Raw genomic sequence first — 20,794 nt, forward strand, 5'->3', positions numbered from 1 at the left:
ATTGACATCAACAATCCCACTCTCCTTTTTTGGTTTATTTTAACCCGTTTGAAGAAATAGTAACCAACTCACATATTAACGTACTTGCGTCTGTTTCTCTTCTGTGAAACTACTTAGGCAAAGATCACTTCCAACCCTAAACTTCAGTGACGTCAAAGCACCCATGTGGGCCAGCTGTGGTGGTGCGTGCCTGTAACCCCAGTTCTCTGGGAAGCTAAGGCAGGAACCTCAAAAATTTGAGCCAAACCCAGGCAATTTAGTGATTTAGGAAGATTATCTCAAAGTAAAAAATAAAAAATGAACCAGGAAGTAACTCAGTACAAAAGCCCTGGTACCACACACACGCATGCGCACACAGTAGTTATGTAGATAAACCATGTCCGTTTAAAACAATGTATACAGGTTTGCATTTGGAATGACTCATGCAGTAACTGAATCTGGGCCATTACTTTCTCCCTAGACAATGCCAGCAGCTCCATTTCCCTTATTTTTCACAGGGAATAACTAAAGCCCTCCAACTGAGTATACAGGACCTCAGGTCTCTTTCTGACTTTTTTGCACCTTGTTTTGCTATTTGTGATTTATGCACTTTTCATCAACTACATTAAGTTACCCGTTAACAGCCACCTTTATCTGATGACTGGTTAACTCGGTACTTTTAGAGTGTCACTTGGAACCAGATTCAGTTAGCTGGGACAAAAATAAGAAGTGTTAGGAGTTTATTACCTCTCGACATAGAAGCACTGAACAGGCAGAAAGCCCATAGCTGGTTAGAGAAGCAAGCTCCATGAACACTAAAGACTCAGTTTTGCCATTCTGCTTGTGGTCCAGGACAGCTGACAAATTGATACGGTCTTTCCATTCTTTTGTATTAAATGTTTCTTGCTGGGCACAAAACACTTCTATAATCCCAACATTTGGGAAGCTGAGACAGAATTCCAAGTTTTAAGCTATCTCGGTTATAGTGAGATCCCATTTCAAACAATGAAGTCTATTCTTTTATTTAATAGTTAGAAAATGTTACTGTTTTCTCTATGGCCCTTTTTTTTTTTTTTTGAAATAAAAGGATGACAAGCATGCTGAGATCCTTACCTTCCTCCACATAAAACAGATTTTTCCATTCCTGATAAAACTTAAACCACTTTAAACCGGTCCATGAAATTGAAGCTTGGAAACAACTGGCTTATTATAATTTTTGCATTTGTGTAGAAGAAACTGCACAGAACTAGAGGCAAAAATTGCTCTTTGTATCGAGAAATAATCTTGGTACCAACTTTGGAAATGTGACCTGAAAAAGGAATTTAACACCTGTCTTTCCAGAAAACAAAAATCCTCACATATTCTGAAGCATTAAGGACTTTATTATTACTTTATAAAGACGTAAAGGTAGAATAATTGGTATTTCCCACAAGATAGCACTGGTGCTTATGAGCAGAGATCTGGAAGTAACAGGGCGTGGGCTGAATCCTAGCTTTGTTTAGTCCCCAAGACTTGAGATTTTATCTTGCAAAACTGGGGACACAAAGACCTGAGAGCAGCAGTTCTCGGTTAGCAGTGACTTTCCTTCTAGGAAACTTGGTTATCGCTCTGCAGGGAGACACATGTGACTGGCATCCATTGGAGGCTGGGGTTACCGAAAACATCTTGCAATGCATCCTCTGATCCCAACACAGAACCATGCAGCCTAAAACGTCAACAATGTCAAGGCTAAGAAACTACTTTCCAGGACAGTGGGGCTGGCTTCAGTGAGTTCATACTCACAAAGCTTCAGCTTTAGAAGAGCAAGTTCTACTCAAGTGTTTGCTACCATTATGATCAACTTCTCACTAAGGGTATTACTCATTATTCTTTCTTATTTAACTTCTACAACTCATATTAAAGAAGTACCACTGTTATCACTATTTCGTGGGCAAAGAAACTGAGTCTTAGAAGCAGTTAGGTATTGACCTAACTTGCCCAAGAGCACAGTTGATCAGTAATTTAGCCCATATGATCACATGATGCAAAATATCATGTCTTTATCACTCCCTAAACTGAACCCTAGGTATTGCATGTAAACTGGAAATTCTTTGATAAAAAACTCTGCTTAATGTCCCTTCCTAAATGCCCCAAGTATACTGCCTTCCTGTTGCCAGGATCTGAATGATTCAGCTCAAATTTCTACTTCCTCCACTCTCAAAGAGAATGAACTCTAACAATGTGAATTCCAATTTTACAAAGCTTTCTTTTAGAAGTTCCTCCTTTTAGAAAAGTAAAAACTTTCTTGTAAAAGTTACATAACTGACATCCATTGTAACTTCTTCTGCTGTAGCCTTAAAATAGTAAGCACAGAGCCAGGACACCAAAACTAGGGTACTGGCTACGACAGAATTGTTTTGCTGCCTGAAAATGAGAGACCAAGATGATGCTGGATTTTAAGTATATTTATGACACGTGGGAACAATAATTGGGAATAATGACTCAAATCTTTCAGAAAATAGGGAAGCAGAAGCACACTGCAATAGTTAATTTTATTTGTTCAAGAGCTCATATTACAAGCATTAATCCAAGCCTGGGCTTTGATTCTGTGAGCTCCTAGCAGATATTAAGGAAGAATTAAACTGTGACCCACCCATGTACGTGGATGAAGGCTACATAAAGGCTCGGGATTAGTCACAGGGTAGTTTTTAAAATTCTATAGCCTGGAACACCATAGTCACAGGTCTTTTAGGTCCTTCTGGATGTCCCACAGGGTATCTGCACTTTTCTTGAGCTGAGCAACCTCTTCATCTTTCAGCTTCTGGTTGATCACGCTGGTTAAGCCCCGAGCATTCAGGATGCAAGGCAGGCTCAGGAAGACTTCGTTCTCAATGCCGTACATGCCCTGCAGGGGCAGCAAAGGTGTTTAGAGCAAGACACAGAACCCTCAGGAACAGTGATCTGAGCACCAGAACAGAAAGAACTCCCTGGAATCCAAAAAGCACACACCCATCTCTAACAAATTGTTCATCACTTACAAGTCTCCAGTTTTCCTGTAACTTATGTTTTAAAATAAGTTTTATACATGGAACATGCAACATACACTATGATAAAAACAAAAAGCTGTAAGAAAAAGGACTATATTGAATCATTCTGAATATGTTTTAATGAACAGTCCTCTGTGCCTAGACATACATACTTTGAATAAAATTTGACAAAAGGATCTTCATATTAAATGACTTTAACAAGTGACTCCTAATGGATTAGTTTCCATGCAACTTTAAATTTCTTACAGATTTTTAGTTATGAAAGGAATTTAATAGTTGGTAATGTTTCGTAGGCAATGAGACTAACAGGTTATGACCAACCTAAAGGATCTTACTGGAAGCTATTCCTTTGAAAGATTTAAGATAAAAACAGCAGTGTCCCAAAATACTTAACCAGTTTATATAAAGAAATTTAATCACAATGTCAAGTTCACCAAACAACTACTCTGATTAGTTATATTAAATAAGTTTAAATTTCAAAAAGCTATATATATACATATTCACACACACACACACACACACACACACACACACACTACTCTAAGACTCAGCAGTCACCATTTTTTTTTTCAGTACTGTGACTTTTTTTTTTCCCAGTACCGGGGATCGAACTCACGACCCTGCGCTTGCAAGGCAGGCGCTTATGCCACTGAGCTAAATCCCCAGCCCCAGCAGTCACCAATTTTTGCCATATATTTTAGTTTCTATAATATTTTAGAACAAACATCTAAATCATATTTTACCTCTCCTCCCTTGGGGTCTGTCTTTTCTATGTGTTTCCTTTAATACATTGCATTCCCTCCTACTTCTTCACTCTTCGTATTGACTTACAATAGAGAAGTCACCTGCCTGACACAGTGTTTTGGTACAATTTTGTTTTTTAAATCACTTTCACCTTAACCTTTTCATTGTTCCATAGTTTCCAAATTAATCCAAATTTGCTAAGGTATCAAAGGCTCCATAAAAAGCAAACGACAGCTCACGACACTAAATTAAAGTGAATGTTGTTTGTATTCAAACAATCATATATTGTAAGCGTGCTTAAGGAAATGGAGTTAATATTCAACTTGCCACATCGTACGAGCAAGGATAATAAAAAATAAGTGATGTCTCCGGCTCTATAAGCGTGGGTTCTTGTCCTAGATAGCCAACCACGGTAAAGGGACAGAAAGTTCACAGGAAGTGTTGAGATGCAGAACTAACTGTGGACAGTAAATACCTTGCACTTCAGAAATCATGTGACACTGGTTACCAGTTTGTCTTACCTTCACCATGGTTGACACCGGATGAATCCGGGACAGATTCTTCAAGATGGACTCAATAAGATCGGCCACACTTAAGCCAATGGCCCAGTTGGTGTAACCTTTCAGCTTGATGACTTCATAGGCGCTAAGGAAAAAAGAAAACATAAATGATCACTGAAACCCAACTCCCTGGATTTGACTCTTGTTCTATTCCCTGTAGAGTGTTCATCTTGGGAAAATCATTAACATTTCTTGCCACAGGGTTAGTTTCTTTAAAAATAGCAGTGTTATCTATCTGGTACTTTTTTTTTTATGAGTGTTAAATGAATTAATATACAAATATTCATTTAAGGATCTACCCATTTAACAACTGTTAGGACTTACAACCAGGGCATGCAATTCAGACTTATTACCCGCTGCTCAGATTTATATGTCTTTTTTATTTTTGTACAGTTCTACACATCTTGCTTTTAGAACCTCAGTGCCTCTTTTTGTATATACTCATGTTTATACATACTGCAATTTTTCTTGACTGTACCAAACACGACATCTGTGTCGTGTTTGGTGCTGTAGTTTTATGTTCTGCTACACGTTCCAGTAATGCATCTAAGAGTTACTCAAAAGCAAAATCATCAAGTTGGGAGTTTCCTCGGACCATTGCTTTATTCTGAATATTGTAATAGTCACACTATACACAGTTCCTTATTTAGCAACCCATTCATTAATACCCTTTCCCAGGAACAAAACTTAGTCATTAAATGAGAGTGTAAGGCTGTCAGTATTACCTGCAGACAGTATATACATGCTCTGGTTATTTTAAACAGCTAACTATATAAGTGAGTATTTGTAAAGTCATATAGTAGGACGTACACTTTCCAGTCAATATAACTTATACATGAATGTATTTCCAGACAACTAAGGAAACTGGGAAACAATGAAAATAAAAGAATTGCTAGGTATGGTGGCATACTCGGGAGGCTGAGGCAGGAGGATCGCTGCAAGTTTGAGACCAGCCTGGGCTACAAAGTGAGCCCAAGGCCAGCTTGAACTGCATAGCGAGAACCTTGTCTCAAAAAGATCAAAACAAACAAACATAAAAGAATAAAATTGATTGTGAGGTACCAGTTGTCTTTGTCACCTAAGATTATGATCAGCTAACTTGAGAAGTGACAATATTCTACTTGGTGATTTCCAGGTAAGAATACAAATTACACACCCCACGGCTCACAGAAGGCATGGATACCTGACCAGGGGCAGGAATCACTCTGAGTATTAGAAAATCAGGACTTACTGCAATCTGCTACTGACCGGTCTTGGACAAGGTACGTTACATGAGGTGTAGGCCCTTGTCTTCTCATTTAGAAAACAAAAGACTATGTTAATTAAAATTCAAATGACTTTTTTCAACTTTAAAACTTTCTTTTATATATATATATACACACACACACACAGGTTGAATTCCTAAAAGAAAAAATCAGACATTGAACTGAACAAAACTTCCATATTTGAGAGAACAGTTAAGTCTCACTGCAAAAATTTTCTATAAATAACAGCCTTTATTGAAGATTTTTATCAAGCAAAGGGTGTGGGAACATCTGTAATTGAGAAAGGAAAGGTAAGTAAAAAGATAGGTTGTGGGCTGGGGCTATCTATAGCTCAGAGGTACAGCACCTGCCTTGCCTGGCAAGTGTGAGGTCATAAATTCAATACCGAAAAACAAAAACAAAAACGCAAATAGGCGGAATATTTTCAACAATCTGTCCTCCAGTATTTTTTTTGGCAGTCATGACACTTAGAGGTCTATGTTTACCTTTTGAAATAAATCAACCTTCTTTGATGAGGAGGCAAGGTGAAGCCCTGCTCACTTAATCCTGGGCTTGGCTCTGGTTACCTTTACAACAGACTCTCTAAAGAGAAACATATTTGCTTTTTCTAGGGAGACTGATGGAAGTCTAACCAGCCTCCATCAGCGGCGCTGCTTCCAAAGATAGCCGCATACCGACTAGATGAGGTGGGCAGCCGTGAGAATTATTCAGTCAACATGAAAGGGCTCATCGTAGTCCAGCTCCCTTTCGCTCACCTGTCAACCACCATCTTATGCACCTCCTTCCAGTTTTCACTGTCGTTGTCTGTGCCCATTTCCGGGTTCAGCTCCTGGAGGGAAACGCCTGCTACATTCACGCCGCTCCACACAGCCACTGCGAGAAAAAAGGCACAGAGGAAAAGACAGGCATTTCAGGTATTTCTATCTCATAAGTCTTGGTTCAGATCTCACCTCTGATACAAGTTACTGACTCCCAGTGACAAGTGACTCCTGCACAGCCCCCGCTTCGGGGACACTTGGTCAGACATTTGCCTTCAAATGGCAACACATCTGACCTTTTAATTTTCAACAAATTTGGTACAAAGTAATTTCTGTGTCAAAGTGATGTGGAATAAGAGGTTTTTTCTTTTCCTTTTCCTATTTTTTTTTTTTTTTTAATGCCCTTCTTGGTTTGTGAACTCACAAGGGAGTCTAGCTTAGGATTATCCTAAACTTCTTTTGAGGAGTTTTCAATTTTTCTCCTGCTTATTTTTTTCCTGTTAGATTTGTTTCTTCTATAATAAAAAAGTCCTAGAGAAGACCCCAAACAATATAATTATACTCATATAAAATATAATTCCGAAAATATAATAAAACAAATAAGATTCTACTAACTTAAAGGGCCACCAATACAGATGTGTGACCTGGATCCTGAAACTTAGGTTATGTATACCTTCAGGCTTGTGGGAGAGGACCATGAAAGGCTCAGGAAATACAGGCAGAGCACTAAACAGAGTTTAGCATTGCACAGTCATGTAGGGAAGATGCTCATGGCCAATAAAACTCTCTTCGGTATGTAAGCTCTGACAAGTCAAGCTCATTGAGCATTTTCATCACCTTTCACAAAAACCATGAAATCTGAGTGGTCCTGAATATACGGTAATTCTTCATGCAGATAATACACATCAATATGGAAATTAATCAGAGAAGAGAAAAAGGAGTAAATAGTAAAGTAAATGAAAACAAAATAAAATTAACCACTATTTTAAAAATTTTTCTGAAGTACATCAAAGGGCATAAAAATAAAATTTTAAATTAAAAAACTGAGAAAAGCAAGATCATAAGAACACGATACATATTCTCCCTTTCTTTCTTTATTTTTTTTACCACTTGAGTCGCCGTGTTCTCCCAGAATCCATCCATGGCAGCTGCTGGGATGAATGCCAAGTTTTTCAGCCATAAGATAGCGAAATCTAGCAGAATCCAGGTTGCATCCGCTTCCAATCACACGGTGCTTGGGCAATCCACTTAGTTTCCAGGTAACGTATGTAAGAATGTCCACTAAACGTTTTAGAAAAAAAAGTAAACACATCAAAACTGGCTTCAATCAGTGGTTGCCTTAGCTTCCTCCTTCCCAGCACTTCCTCATTCCCCAAATGAGACGTGGCCAGAAAGACAGAAATACTGATTTTCTTGGGTATGAGATATTGTTCAGCTGACTACTACAGTAACTCAAGGCACTAAAATGTTAGGAATTATAGAGATCCTTTGTTTCCATTTGGCACAACCCCACATCTACACAGAGGTAAAATTTTGCTAGTCCATATGTCTAAAAGTAAAAAATTGCAGGAGGGGGTTGGGGGAGAGATCAGGGCTGGAGATATAGTTCAGTGCAAAGACCCTGGGTTCAAGACCCAGCACTATTAAAAAAAATATTTAAAAATCAATCGATCAGTGAAAAGAAGGTTTAAAGCTGGAAATCAATCCTGCAGTCTCCACCTCCCTACTCACCTATACCCCAACTAAAACATTTGACTAGATAATTTATTCCCCTTGACAAATCTGACTCACTAGACGTAGCTGCCTGGAGAACTGGGTTTTGGAGCTATACCTAGAAAGTTAAATAATCAGTTAGTGATGTCTGGCTGAGGCTTGGGAAGTAAGAACTTAATATAGCTATTTGTTCTTCCTGTTTTATATCCATCTTCCACATATATTTTTATATACAAGACTAAACGACTCAGTGAGCCCCAACCTAGATGTAAGAGTCTCCCATCATTGGTGGTTCTCAACTCTGCAAGTATTTCTTCACTCTCATTCTCCATCTTTCGCTAGGCGAAGCATCAGGGACAATTTGTTTCACCTTTTTGTCACTGCCTCCCATGCTCACTAACATGCAGTAAGTTTGAGAGCAAATAATACACAAAGGGAAGTGTAAAATGTAATGAATTTTAACCACTTGGGCTGTCAAAAGATAAAATTACAATTTAAATTTCTTGACTGGCTTTATTTTCCATTTTAGAAATCAGGCAATACTTTATTTCATAAAACAAAGTAAATGTTTCGTGGGCTAAGCAGCAATGTTTGGTTTCATAAATGGAGAAAGGATAAAGGAAACAGGAACAAAAGTGGAACCACTTATTTCGAAGTTACTTTCTTTGTCAAGTGCAGAGAAAACATTAGAAAGTAACTGATTGGTTACTACTAGGTAATTTCAGAGTAATTCTTTTGTGTGAAGATTAAACAACATGCCAGCTGAGAGGAGTCCTTTGGGGAAATCTGGCTGTGATCTCTCCGCCCCTGATTTACTATGCCAGATAAAGAACTTGGTTTCAGCAAGGTGATATGGAGCCTTGGCATGAGTGACTCCATTTTGATGTTTAGCTGGGTCTGTCAGGCCTCTCTACACTGGAGCTAAGTCCCAAACCATGGCCATCCGTACTTTTTAATTTACAAAGTTAAAAACAAGTAGCATTGTTTCCAATTAATACATTTTAATGTTTACTCTGCAAATGTATTTAGCAAGGAAAGCAGTCTTCCTCTCACAACATGTGACAACAACTTTTGTCTGTCAACCTGTTTTTATTTTTAAAACCAAATTGATCAGCAACATTTTTGGGTTCTTTTCCAATTCAGCGTGATTCAGTTCTAAAGAATTTAGAGTTAGGGATGTTAGAATGGGCTTTCCAGAAAATAGGTCAAAATTTTTCTTGTAAATTGAAGAGAACTTTCAAATGATTTATTCTCTTTCTATTCTTTCCCAAAATAACCTTTGTAAAAATAATGTCAAAGTCCTTAGATTCTATAAAACCTCAGAGAAGACAAAAGGATGAAGTTTCATTGAATGAATGAACTGCTCTCCGGTTTTGAAACTTTGGCCCGGGACACTGCCATTTGTCTTGTGGTTAGCAAACCAGGAGACAGGGGACTGCATCTGAGTGAACACGGGGACTGATGCTAAGTCTAAAACATCAGCAAAAGCCCCCAAACACCAAGCTCAACATAACTGAGGCAGCAAGTACTGTAGTCCTACCGGGGTTGGAGACCACAATGATGGTGCAGTCGGGACTGTACTTGACGATCTGAGGGATAATGAACTTGAAGACATTCACATTTCTCTGCACCAGATTGAGCCGACTCTCCCCTTCCTGCTGACGGACGCCGGCGGTCACCACCACAATCTTCGAATTGGCAGTGACAGAGTAATCTTGGGGAAAAAAATGAAGAGAAAAACAACTAAATATAACTTTGTATCAAAATATACCACATCCAGTGTGCTCTACAGCCTAACCACAAAGGAGCTTCTAGAACTTGTAAGAAGTTTTCACTGGGCCTGTAATCCCAACATTCTGGGAGGCTGAGGCAGGAGAATTACAAAGTTGAGTCCAGCTTGGATGACTGGGGGAGACTCTGTCTCAAAATTACAAAATAAACATAGGATGACAAGATAGCTAATTGCAAAGGCCTTAGATTCAGTCCTCAGTACTGCAATACATAGTTTTTCATGTTAAAAGATTTTTGAAGTTCAATATTCCTGCAGTTTTTTCCTCCTTGAGCTACACTGAAGTCATCCAACTAAAATAGGCTCAGAAAATGAATTTCGGAAGTAAAAATGACCTTAAATACATGGGTAGCTAAAAATTCATTGCCTTTTCAATACTATATTGAAACACTGTCAGTGAGTCTGAAATCCAATAGGTAGACTTCCAGGAGAAATTTTTAAAAAACCAATTTGTGTTCCTAATGTAGTAAAACTGAAGGGCAGGCACAAAAGAAAATAAAAATCAATTTTAAATTGTTCTTAAGCATATACTGCTACATAAATCTATAGAAGAGAAGGAAGGCACTTTGTGGTTGGCTAGAAACTAAAACCTTAGAGTTTTGATATTCAGTATTTGAGAGTTTATTCACGTTTTAGCAGTGAGTCATTGAGTTTCCCTGAAGTATCTGTCTGTCTGCCTGTCTATCAGCTATCTTTCTTGTAAAGGAAATCTGTCTTTTTTCAAAGTATACAGTCTTGAAGATTTAACACAGTCATTATGCACCATATGTATAAATGAGTTGCATGATTAAACTGGTTGCAATGTGACTTTTGACCATAAGTTACCAAGGCTCCTCTCCCAGATAACAGCAGAAAAACAGTATCTCCACCTCAGGGAAACAATATCCCCCCACAAGGCCACTGGGAAGATGAACTCAGATGAGCTAGTATGTGGAAAACGCTTCCCACAATACTTTGAATGTTTCTGATTCCATAAATAGGAGCTACCATTTTGGTTGCAAGAACCCCCAACAACTTCACCCGATTAAAATGTGCCAGGATGAAAAAGAGTCATTTTACGACAGGAAAAGGAGATTAAGAAAAGTGGAAATGTAGGTTGTTGCTGGGATCCTGAAATCTGTGTAGGCCGAGCCAGAGGTTTGAATATACACAAACCTGTATCAAAAGACAGGAAATCTTTTAAAGAAATAACCATTTTAGAAAAGGCCTATGTTTTGGGAACAAAGATAACCAATGCATCGGTATGAAACATGGATATATGATCAGCTTTTCCTCATGTTTCCGGTATGAAAATGACCATTTGGTCTGTGTACCTTGTAAGAAGTTTCTAGAGATTGAGGAAGGAAACCTGGCACACAGGAAAAACATGGTAAACAACAAACTACGCCCCCCTACATATAACATTTGGTTATTTTCTCTTACGATACATTTTAGCTAATAAATCCATTTCTAAGTTACAGTCCATTAAGAAGAGTCTGTAAAATTAATATACTGGGAATGAAAAGTTGAATCTTATAGGGAAAGAAGAACAAGTTTTTAGGTAAAAAAGAATATAATTAGAAATTTTGTAGGATATGAAATTAGTAAAACAGATCATGAACTCGTGATTTTCTAAAATCTTTATACGTTATCACAGCTCAATAAGACTGTTTAAAAAGCAAGCAAAAATACTGCAGCCCAGGGGAAGTGAACATTTGATTGTTAATAGTCACTGAAATAATTTTCAAAGTCTCAACTTTGCTTACATAAAAATAAATAAATAAATGAATAAGCTTAGCACAATGGTAGAGTGCATGGTCGCCTACCATGTGCAAACGTCCTGGGCTCTACGCCCAGTAGCACAAATGATAAAGAAATCCATGAAGAGTTGCAGTAAATTAAAACTACCTTTATCTGCCACAATTTTAGATGTCTGAAGAAACAAGCTTCCATGCTGCAGATCCATCATTTCTCCTTTGAGTTTATCTTCCAGGACATCCACAAGAGCAAGTTCGTCAGCCAGAGACTATAAACACGAAAGCAGGAATTAGTACCCTATGCCTGGCTAGGATGCCTCAGCTCACCATCCAACTCAAAAAGACTTTTAAATGGCTAAGCATCACCAGGCTAACAGCCTCAAGAACTGTACCATGGCGTTAGGTACTCACCCAGGATTCAATTAACAGCACAATACAGCTGTGTTTAAGATTTCTTAAAGATTTTTTATGAAAATGACTTAGTTCAGTAGTAGACAGAGACATAAAGAGTACAAGTCTCCACATTATGGGGAGAAGGTAGAGAGAAAGAGAGACAGACAGACAGACAGAAGGAAACAGAGAGAGAATCTAGTCCCAAAACAGGCTTGGGAAATGTTATCCTGTTATCACCTCAGTTCACAGTTTCAGATTCCATTTAAATCACCAAGGGTTTGAGCTCACAGGTAAAGCTCGCAATGCTGACATTAGCTCTCATCAATTCAAATGTCTTGGTGGGGAAAGCGAGAAAAGTCCTGTGGATGAAAGCGTCCAGTCTCAGCACTTCTGATCAACCCAAAGGTGCACCTCGGAATCTTTCCTAATCTCAGAGTTCTCACTTTCAACCCCAACTGTCTTGTCTTTCTGTCCCTTCCAACTAAAAAAACTCTAAATCAATACATATACTATTGAATCTTGACCTAGCATTCTAATTTCACGCAGCCTCTGAGTCTTTCAATGGTAATGAGAAGACAAAAAATAAATAAATAAAACAAAGGATTCTCTCTTTTAGAAATCAGATATGTTCTTCAGCAAGACTTTGATCTTTGTGATGAGGAGGCAAATGCATCTAAACAACCTGTCTGTTTTTTTCTTTTTTTTTTTTTTTTTTTGGTCTTTTTTCGTTTTTATCGGTACCAGGGATCAAACTCACGACTGCATGATTGCAAGGCAGTTATGCCACTGAGCTAAATCCCCAGCCCAACCTCTCTGTTTTGACATTCCTTTATATTATGGAAGCCTACAGTCCACTGATGATTTAAAAAGCGGTTAACCTTCCCATTGCAACACCACTTAAGGCTTTGTCTCTGTGGTTTTCTAGGGCTGTTAACAAAATAACCAGTAATATATGAATACTGAAATTCACTTTCAAATGTAAATGCCTCCTCTAAGGTTAGCAGTGTGATCAGGACTTAGTCAAAGGGGGCTGCCTGTGAACAAAGGGCTCAGGAAACACTTTGCAGCAGGGGGAGGGGCAACACAGAGATAAGACAGCTAGGAAGTGAACTCCACCTGCGTTAGCTTCCCTTAGAAGCAGTATGAATAACAAGCCTCTCCAGCGGCTGGAATGCTGAGCTGCTGGCCAGGCTAGAGGTGACTTACATACAACAGGACTGTTTGTGATTAAGAGTCTCCTTGGGCCTGAATGTGTTTTAGTGGTAAGCAAGTGAAATTCAGCAATTTTTAAGTTGGGGGATACTTAGAAACTATTTTCTCCTTTCTGTGTGGTCAAATCTTTGTCTGGTTATTCTACATTCATGAATTAAACCAACCTCAGGTCAAAAGTATTTTTTGAAGAAAACTGCAATTATGGTACACAGGCACAGATTTTTTTTCTTACCATTATTCCCTGAACTACAGCAGGTAATTACATAGCATGTAGATTGTTTTAAGTATTAGAAATAATTGAGATGGTTTAAAGTATACAGGAGGACATGTATAACTTATATGCAAATACTATACCATTTTATATAATATACTTAAGGACTCTTGGATCTTGGTATCTTTATGGATCCTGGAACCAAGCTCCTACAAATGCTAAGATGTTAATTATCAAATACTGGCATTAATTTTGATCCATTTCTACTTAAACACATTTTGACACTTGTAAAACCCTTTACAGTCTTTGTCAAGATCACACATCGTCCTTTGAATTTAAGTCCAAAGTTGATACAATGTAACTTAAAAATAGTTACAGCATTCTGTGAAGGTGCTGAGGGCTAGAAATATCAATGGATCTTATTTTAGAAATGACACGTGTGCTTCTGAACAACAGTGCAGCACAAGCTAGTGCTTAAGTAGAAAAGGATGTCACCTGATCGCAGATCCTGTCTCTGTTTCAGTGGGAGTGATGAATTGGCTAAGAAGGGCATATTTAGCTGACTAGGAAGGAAACAATCCAACACTTTAAAAATGTAGCATTGGGTCAGCATGACCGACAGTTCTCTAAAGAAGGGGAAACATAAATAAAACATGTTGGACCAGGTACTAACGCTGCTGTTTGCCTTACTTCAGTTTCTATATTCACATTTTTTGTAGCCTATGAATTTGCCACCTATTTGTTTTACTTATGCTGTTAAGATTTAAAATTGTTTTTAATAGCAAGGTTTAGATTAACTGCAAAAGCAGTAATCTCATTAAGCAACAAGGTCATTTAGAAGGCAAGAATATCACTGTTGAAATCTTGTTTAATCTGTAACAAACTGGTTTTTAATATCAAATCATTCATTGGAGACCAGATAAAATATATATCTGCCACCACCGTCTTAATATTTATTGGTTATATTCTTTTGTACCGGGGATGGAACTCATGACCGCCTGCTTGCAAGGCAGGTGCTTATGCCGCTGAGCTAAATCCCCAGGCCCTGGTTATATTCTTATAATCAAGTTTCTATCTAGTGTGCAGGAAATGCTGTGCTATGAAAACATATAATTTCTTTCTAAACAATTAACCACCTGGAAAGCACTACTTACTCAACAACTTAACTTCGTCGTTGAAAGGTCACTTTTACCTTATTTTAAATATAATTTTGGTTCACCTTGGGCTTCTAGACTGTTCCATCAGTCTATCCTTGAACACAATTTACTATGTACCACTTTTTTCAAGGGTGGTATTTTGAGACAGGATCTTGCTATGAAGGTCAAGTTGTCTTCAAATTCTTAGTGATCCTCCTGCCTCAGCTTCCCAAGTTCTGGGATTGCAAGTATGTGCCACCATGCCTGGCACAGATCATTTTTAAATCAATCCCCACATTGCAAAAACTATTCTGCAACACTGCTGCCTTGTTTAGAACATGAGAACAGTGGCAACAGCTGAGTGGAAGCCTGGGGGCAATGATACACACACATAGTTCCAACACTTAGGAGGCCGAGATAGGAGGATCAGAAATTCAAGGCCTACACGGAGTTCAAGACCAGCCAGAGGTACACACTGCATAGTGAGACCATGCCTCAAAAAACAAACCCAAACAAAAAAGCCACTCAAAGTGAAACAGTGGGGCACAGAGGGTAAAGGGTTTGGGATAATCTTGCTGGGTGGCCGGCAGTACCCTGTCTATGTGATGGGGTTGACATACAAATGGGGGAATTATTCATATAAGGCAGCAGAAGCCATGAAAAAGCAAATCGACAGAATTCAAGTGCCATTCATCAGTAGCAACAGGACTATACTTTAGTTCAATATATATTTACAACTGAAAATGACAAGCATTTTTCTACTTATCAAGAACAGAGTGAAGAACAAATTCAGTTGTCCTTGGGCCCACGGAATGTGTAAGATGTGTATTAAACCAATGAAGTGAGGTGATTTCTGATAGCGGAATCACTGTAAGTGCATCAGACAAGGTATGGTTCAAGTTAGTCAGAAACTCAGGGAAACCTTTCTGCTCCTGCACCCAGGGAGTCAGCCCCGGCTTCACAAAAGCTCCCGCAGCTGTTACATAAGCCGTGGGGGTGTGCCGCGTGGGCAAAAACAGGAAAAGAACATTAACATCTTCTAAATGGAGTCTTTCAGGGCGTAGGATGCCACCCCTTCATCTCTGATCCCATAACCAACCACTTTTGATAACCCAGCAATGCACGTCCCCCAAAACACACCCGCTATGGGCTCAGAAAGGTCAGTCTTGATGCTTAGCTACCACTGGGATCTTAGTCAAGTTGCTTTGCCCTTTGTGAATGTTTCCCCCAGACATAATCCAGGGACACCACCACCTGACAACAGACGTAGGGAAAACTACATAAAGATATACACAAACACTTGGCTAAGGGCAGAGCTACCATCTCCTGAATAAATTTACATTTTTAACAGCCTGCATACTGACATAGGAAATACAACACTGGAGAGTCATTATGGTTAGACTTCAAAATCCTGGGTTCTAGTGCAGATGGTGCCTATCTTACCACTGTTGAACTTAAAATTTTGTTTTTACTTTTTAATGGCAGAAAAACATAAAACATCCACTCAGAAGCACATTGTGAATTCTGCATTTGGATATTCTTTTAAGATTTTGTTTTCCTTTTTTTTATGCTTTTTCAATTTTTATTGGGATCTTAGCTGAAAGGTGAGAAGTGATTATTGAAACCTTTTAGATATACTTAATGATCACATTCATCATAGGGAATTTGTATCTATATATGATATATCTTCTTCTTTGCTTTTTCCATTCCCTTCCCCTCTCTTCAATTCCTCTTCTCTGTATTTATATAAGCATTGCTTCTATCCCCCGCCCCCCGCCCATCTCTCTCAGCTTGTCCCGATCTAGTGATATGCAGTAAGATATTCTCTGGTAGTGACGCTGAACAACAGCGGGAATCTGCAACTCCCAGACAACCATGAGATCACCACATTCTCGGGCTTGAAATCATGTCAAAATGAAACTACAATGGAAAATACAAGAGAAACAGTAGGATATTTACACAACCTCAAAAAGCCACTGCACTGATTACTTCTTTGATGGAGATGTTTTCATAGTGAAGAACTATCACTGCCACCCGTCTAACCATAGAATTAACTGCAGCATCTCCAGTAACGGCACGAATTGGACATCATGTGCCTTCTGATGTGATTCCCTAAGAATCTGGTTTTAATCCCATCTCCCCAAATTTAAACTGAACTAAATTACTCCGAAATTCTGGACAAACATAAATAGAAGGACATTCTATTTTTGTAGGGTCCAGTCAACTGAACCCTAGAAAAGTGTCAATGATATAAGATGAAGAGAGGCTGGGTTGGGGAGGAAATGTAGCTCGGTGGGTAGAGCGCTGTGCAGCGTACTGAGGGCCTGGGGTTCAACCTCCAGCACTGCTAAGAAAAAGAAGAAGAAACAAAAGAAAAAGAAGAACAAAAAGAGAAAGAGAAAAGAAAAAGGAAAAGAAAAAAAGCTTACATTTCAAGATTTAAAAACCGACACAATAAGAGTATAAAATATACAACCTTGGACTGAAGTGAAAACAGCTATACAGCATGTAACCATGACAACAAGGACAATTTTAGCCTGAGCACTGTGTATGTACTATATAACACTGCTGTAACCATGTTAAGGTTCCGGAAGACAGGAACTCCACTGTGGTCTAACAGGTGGAGAGGAACTCTCTGTGAACCCTGGAAACGTACCTTTCCCAGGATGCTGATAGCACACGCCATCCCAACTTGCCCGACACCCACTACGGTGATCTTGTTGTTGGGCACCCCCGTCTCTTCTTCTGCAACTGGTGCGATGAGTTTTTCCTTCAAGGTTGCCATTTTGCACTGTAAGAAAAGAACGAAAACATGACACACACGTCCAGGCATAGAATCTGAATGGGAATCATGGTAGCTGCCACCACTGCAACTCTGAACTGCGGTTCAGATGAAACTAATGATACACAACTCAGAGTGTGCTCTGAGGGACCATGTGACCCTTTTAAAGATTTAGTTAAAGGAAAAACTTTCAAGAAGCCCTTTAGAAACTCCAACCTAGAATTCTTTTTGAGCAAGCTGTAATCACTGTAATCAAACCTTTTTTTCCTCCCTTTTTAACTTCTCATTCTTTCTTGTTTTCTTTCTGTTTAAATTGATGGAATTGGAGACTGAACCCATATCTTTCCACTGAGTCACATCCCTAAGTCCCCCTTTTATTCTGAGACAAGGTCTCCTGAAGTTATCAGGTTACACTCAATCTTTTGATCTTCCTGCCTCAGCTTCCCCAGATTGCTGGGATTACAAGCAAACTGTTAGTCTCATCATCATTTTTGTTGTAACCATTTATTTACTGGCTAAGAGACATTGAACATTTATGTTTAAATAAGTTAATTTGTTTATTTTGCTCCCATAAACAATATACATATAGGTAATTATGTGAACTTACTACCTCACATTAAGCTTGTTTAAGAAATATGGAAAACTTGGGGCTGGTGATTTAGCTTAGCAGCAAAAGCACCTGCTTGACAAGCACAAAGTCGTGAGTTCAATCCCTGGTTCCACAAAAAAAAAAAAAAAAAAAATGGCAAACTTTCAATACAGTCCCCACAACTACAAATGGTTGAAAGATCTCATATAAAATATGTCAGAGTACTAAATATATGATGACCATAAAGTAGTAGTGAATAAAATTATGCAAAATAATCTTTTTTTAAAAAATGCAGGGCTGAGGATTTAGCTCGTGGCATAAGCACCTGCCTGGCAAGTATGAGGGCATGAGTTGGATCCTAGATACAAAAAAAAAAAAAAAAAGCAAAAAAGCAAACCTGTGGTGAAACATTTTTACAATAACACCTAATTTAATCTATCAGATTTTGAGATAATTGGAAAAAATGGCAAAATTTTCTTAAATACTCAATTCCATGACAACATAGTGCATAAAATGCATTGCCCTGCCTTCTAAACACACAGGGTACCAGCTATAAATAACTCCTTTTTTCCTACTGGTATGGGGGATGGATCCCAGGGCCTCCACACCAAACTGTATCTCCAGCCCTTTTTATCTGGAACCAGGGTCTCACTAAATTCTTACAACTGCCGAGACTGAGCTCAAACCTGAGAGCCTCTTGCCTCAGTCTCCCAGAGTCCTGGGATCACAGGATACTGTAATCTGAGTTTGTTTTTTACTTTTTATACTAGACAAGTTACATCTGAGGTGGCTGCACCTGTTTCAAATTGTCTTTCATCCTAGTCTAGTTTGTTTCCAATCTGCAACAGACTAAGTAACAACACCAGGCATAGTAACTGTATGATAAGGTTAGGAAGCCTCTCGGTTGGAACAAAGCATCTGAATTTGGGACAATCATGTAACGACATTTTCCCAAGTCAGTTAGCCTAAACAGAGAAGAGATTATTACGCAAACCATATTTACAGTTCTCTCCTGGATGCTAAAGAGAAAACACACAGTCACCAAAGGGGCCTCACAAATGGATGAAGTTAAAATGAAATTCAACCATGTCCTGCATTTTCTGCAGAATAGGATGAATCCTACATCCTTTTTGTGGAACTTGGTTACAAGAGCGTAACTCCCCCCCCCCCCGCGCTCAAATTTATTATTTGCTAATTGGTTTAAGATTTTTCGGTAGACGGGTCTTAAAGGAAGTAGTAGAAAACAAAAATCCACAAATAGTTGCTATTATAAATACAGCGTTTTTCTAATGGATCTGTTGTGTAAGTTTGCAGTATTTCCCAAACTACAATTTACAGGGTCCAACCAGTATAGACTGTTTCATGTCTTTATAGGAAAGAGTGCGCTTTTAAAATTTTTCCTTGATCAGACGAAAATAGTTTGTGTTATATTCAATCCAATGACAAATCTTTGTTGGCTGGGAGGAAAATAAATAATAATAAATAGGATAAAAACACCCCAGGACGCCTAGTCTTTTACAGCTCCCACCCCTCTGGATATACACCATTAAAACTAAACTGGGCTTACTGGCACACGCCTATAACGCCAGCACTCTCGGAGGCTGAGGCAGGGGGATCCCAAATTCAAGCCAACTTGGTGACAACTTGGTGACTTTGCAAGACCCAAAATAAAAAAATAAAAAAGGGTTAGCTGTGTGGGAAGACCCTGGAATCCAGCCCCAGAATCTCAACAAATAGTGCCTCTGTTCCTGCCCTGCTGTAAGCCGGGGCCTGCTGGCAGCCAGCACTGCAGGGGCCCACGAAACAACCAAAAAGTCACCTCTACCTCTAGGCGCGGGCAGCGGGAAAAACAGCAGATCACGAGGGCAGGAAGCAAGCACAGAGCTTCTCAGACAAGGTCACGCTCTGAGGACCCAGGGCCGGCAAAGCAAACAAAGCAGCAAAGCATCCGGATAAAGGCCAGCCAGCAAAATACCGCGCTCCGGAACCGGCGCCGTAAAGCAGCTGCGAACTTGAGCACTAAAGCCTCTGCCCAGCCCAGCACACCCGGGCGCATCCTCCGAGTCCACCCCGAGAATGCAGACTCAGGATCCACCAGGCTGGCTTTCAGCCTGGATCTGTGCCCTCCCCCGCTGCTGGGCACGTGTCCCAGCTCCGCAGGCGCCCCGGGGGAGCAGTGCCCGCCAGGAAGCCATCAAGGGCGTGGGAGAACCTGGTTTTAGCTGCAAATGCAACAAGTTTCTCTCCTTATTAAACGCACGCTGGGGTCAAGACTGCTGCGGTGAAGAGAGCCCTAGCGTGCTGCTGCCGCTCCCCGCTTTCTGCAACCCGAGCTCGGGCACCCGCCAGGGCGAGGCAGGGCCCAGCCTGGGATGCTCTGGGCAGAGGCCCCAGAGGTGCCCCTGGCTCTTCCTTCCTGTCTGGCCGCACAGTGACTCCCCTGCACACATCCCAGCCCGTCTGAGCGCGAGGCAGGATTCGGGGTCCCGGGCAGAGACCTACCCCGCACGGGAAGGGCCCGGAGCTCGCGGAGACCACAGCGCGGAGATGCCAGCTTCTGCAGCGCGCGTCCGCCGGGCGAAGACCTGCGGGGAGGGAGGAGGGCGGGAGGCGGCGCCCCACCCCCTCCGCAGCTCTTAGGTTTCTCTATTGTGATTGGAAACCTTAGCAGCGCCTGCCCCTCCCCTCGGCTCGCTCAATCGCCTTCAAGGACAAGAGCTCAAGCCTGCGCGGCCCTCCCGCAGCACCAGCAGGAGGTCACCTTCAGGGGCCCCAGGCGGCCTCGGCTCTCAAGGGCCGCGCAGTTCGCAGGCCCCTGGCTCCAAGGCGCGCCCGTCTCCAAGTCTTCTGGACTTGCACGACTTTCCTTCTGTAGATTGAGTCCACATAGAAAAACATTTC

At 40.1% G+C, this 20,794-nt stretch overlaps 1 protein-coding gene across 2 annotated transcripts; it reads right to left on the reverse strand.

Annotated features, from left to right (window-relative positions):
- Positions 1–2,491: 2,491 nt before the first annotated feature.
- Positions 2,492–20,529, reverse strand: Ldhb (lactate dehydrogenase B). Of its 2 annotated transcripts, none has more exons than XM_003470446.5 (8): positions 20,396–20,529; positions 17,179–17,313; positions 11,722–11,839; positions 9,586–9,759; positions 7,440–7,613; positions 6,330–6,447; positions 4,271–4,394; positions 2,492–2,863 (listed from the first exon to the last, which is right to left on the reverse strand). In XM_003470446.5, the coding sequence occupies exons 2-8, from the start codon at positions 17,305–17,307 to the stop codon at positions 2,696–2,698; spliced, it is 1,005 nt and encodes a 334-aa protein (XP_003470494.2). In that variant the 5' UTR covers positions 17,308–17,313; positions 20,396–20,529; the 3' UTR covers positions 2,492–2,695. The 2 variants fall into 2 exon arrangements, with proteins under 2 accessions (XP_003470494.2, XP_005003882.2); XM_005003825.4 differs by lacking the exon at positions 20,396–20,529 and adding an exon at positions 19,719–19,902.
- Between the last annotated feature and the right edge of the window lie 265 nt (positions 20,530–20,794).

Source organism: Cavia porcellus, unplaced genomic scaffold (genome assembly GCF_034190915.1).
Source record: "Cavia porcellus strain 051 isolate PalLab524CR breed Dunkin Hartley unplaced genomic scaffold, mCavPor4.1 scaffold_27, whole genome shotgun sequence".
Taxonomy (NCBI): domain Eukaryota; kingdom Metazoa; phylum Chordata; class Mammalia; order Rodentia; family Caviidae; genus Cavia; species Cavia porcellus.

Excerpts from the sequence above, each read along its gene's own strand:
- Ldhb (XM_003470446.5), bottom strand. The coding sequence starts at position 17,307 with ATGGCAACCTTGAAGGAAAAACTCATCGCACCAGTTGCAGAAGAAGAG. Across the intron at positions 9,760-11,721 it reads TAAAATTGTGGCAGATAAAG|ATTACTCTGTCACTGCCAAT; the intron begins GTAGTTTTAATT and ends TTTTTCCCCAAG. Across the intron at positions 6,448-7,439 it reads AGAACACGGCGACTCAAGTG|TGGCTGTGTGGAGCGGCGTG; the intron begins GTAAAAAAAATA and ends TTTTTCTCGCAG.